We start from the raw sequence: 2,500 nt of genomic DNA, 5'->3' as shown, positions 1-2,500 counted from the left end.
CGTTCATGACGAGAAGTCCGGCTGGCTTAGATCATGTGCTAACAAGACGGAGATTTTTGGACATAAATGATGAGCTTTTTTGAACAAAACTACATTCGTTATGGACCTGTGATACCTGGAAGTGACATCTGATGAAGAGAATCAAAGGTAATGGATTATTTACATAGTATTTTCGATTTTAGATCGCCCCAACATGACGTCTAGTCTGTATCGCAACGCATATTTTTCTGGGCGCAGTGCTCAGATTATTGCAAAGTGTGATTTCCCAGTAAGGTTATTTTTAAATCTGGCAAGTTGATTGCGTTCAAGAGATGTAAATCTATAATTCTTTAAATGACAATATAATATTTTACCAATGTTTTCTAATTTTAATTATTTAATTTGTGACGCTGACTTGACTGCCGGTTATTGGAGGAAACGATTTCCTCAACATCAATGCCATAGTAAAACGCTGTTTTTGGATATAAATATGAACTTGATAGAACTAAAAATGCATGCATTGTCTAACATAATGTCCTAGGAGTGTCATCTGATGGAGATTGTAAAAGGTTAGTGCATCATTTTAGCTGGTTTTATGGTTTTGGTGACCCTGTCTTTGACTTGACAAAACATTACACACAACTCTTGTAAATGTACTGTCCTAACATACTCTAAATTTATGCTTTCGCCGTAAAACCTTTTTGAAATCGTAAAACGTGGTTAGATTAAGGAGATGTTTATCTTTCAAAGGGTGTAAAATAGTTGTATGTTTGAAAAATTTGAATTTTGACATTTATTTGGATTCAAATTTGCCGCTCTTGAAATGCACCTGCTGTTGATGGAGTGCACCACGGGTGGCACGCTAGCGTCCCACCTAGCCCATAGAGGTTAATGTGAAATGTTTTACGATGATTTTTGTTTTTCTGAAATATTTAGGCCCAATTTATTTCTTGCCACCCATTCTGAGAACAACCTGCAGCTCTTTGTTGAGTGTTGCAGTCATTACAGTCGCTGTAGTAGCTGACGTGTATAGTGTCGAGTCATCCTCATACATAGACACACTTGGCTTTACTCAAAGCCAGTGACATGTCATTTAGTAAAGATTTTTTTTAAGTAAGGGGCCTAGACAGCTGCCCTGGGGAACTCCTGATTCTACCTGGATTATGTTGGAGAAGCTTCCATTAAAGAACACCCTCTGTGTTCTGTTAGATAGGTAACTCTTTATCCACATTATAGCAGGGGGTGTAAAACCATTATAGCAGGGGGTGTAAAGCCATTATAGCAGGAGGTGTAAAGCCATTATAGCAGGGGGGTGTAAAGCCATTATAACAGGGGGTGTAAAGCCATTATAGCAGGGGGTGTAAAGCCATTATAGCAGGGGGTGTAAAGCCATTATAGCAGGGGGTGTAAAGCCATTATAGCAGGGGGTGTAAAGCCATTATAGCAGGGGGGTGTAAAGCCATTATAGCAGGGGGTGTAAAGCCATTATAGCAGGGGGTGTAAAACCATTATAGCAGGGGGTGTAAAGCCATTATAGCAGGGGGTGTAGAGCCATTATAGCAGGGGGTGTAAAACCATTATAGCAGGGGGTGTAAAAGCCATTATAGCAGGGGTGTAAAGCCATTATAGCAGGGGGTGTAAATCCATTATAGCAGGGGTGTAAAGCCATTATAACAGGGGGTGTAAAGCCATTATAGCAGGGGGTGTAAAGCCATTATAGCAGGGGGTGTAAATCCATTATAGCAGGGGGTGTAAAGCCATTATAGCAGGGGGTGTAAAGCCATAACACATACATTTTTCCAGCAGCAGACTATGATCAATAATGTCAAAAAGTTGCACTGAAGTCTAACAAAACAACCCCTACAATCATTTTTTTTATATTATAAATGTCTCTCAGCCAATTCATCAGTCATTTGTCTAAGTGCTGCGCTTGTTGAATGTCCTTCCCTATAAGCGTGCTGAAAATCTGTTGTTCATTTGTTTACTGTATTGTATCTGGTCAAACACCATTTAACAGGCTGATTGGTCGGCTGTTTGAGCCAATAAAAAGGGGGCTTTACTATTCTTGGGTAGAGGAACGACTTTAGCTTCCCTCCAGGCCTGAGGGCAACACTCTTTCCTATAGGCTTAGATTGAACAGATGGCCAATAGGAGTGGCGATATCGTCCGCTACTATCCTAATTAATTATGACTAATTATCAGTAATTTTTCATCCAAGTGACCAGACCCAGGTGGCTTGTCATTGTTGTATAGACAACAGCGTTTGTGTTACTCACAGGTGAGAGAGCGAGGCCAGGTCTTCGAAAGCTCCCTCCGGTATCACAGATATGTCGTTTCCATGGAGAGACCTACAGACACGCAACAACAGGTTACCACGGAGACCTACAGACACGCAACAACAGGTTACCACGGAGACCTACAGACACGCAACAACAGGTTACCATGGGGACCTACAGACACGCAAGAACAAGTTACCACGGAGACCTACAGACACAAACCAACAGGTTACCACGGAGACCTA

At 41.3% G+C, this 2,500-nt stretch overlaps 1 protein-coding gene across 1 annotated transcript in view; it reads right to left on the bottom strand.

Moving 5' to 3' along the window:
- The window catches only part of LOC123724025 (slit homolog 2 protein-like), a gene marked incomplete at its 5' end in the record, with an annotated part of 168,906 nt that overhangs the window by 43,377 nt on the left and 123,029 nt on the right, over positions 1–2,500 (bottom strand). The window contains 1 exon segment of the mRNA XM_045712225.1: positions 2,256–2,327. Within this exon segment, the coding sequence (XP_045568181.1) occupies positions 2,256–2,327 (72 nt within the window).

Source organism: Salmo salar, unplaced genomic scaffold (assembly GCF_905237065.1).
Source record: "Salmo salar unplaced genomic scaffold, Ssal_v3.1, whole genome shotgun sequence".
In the NCBI taxonomy this organism is placed as follows: Eukaryota; Metazoa; Chordata; class Actinopteri; order Salmoniformes; family Salmonidae; genus Salmo; species Salmo salar.
This window is presented reverse-complemented; position numbering and strand designations above follow the sequence as displayed.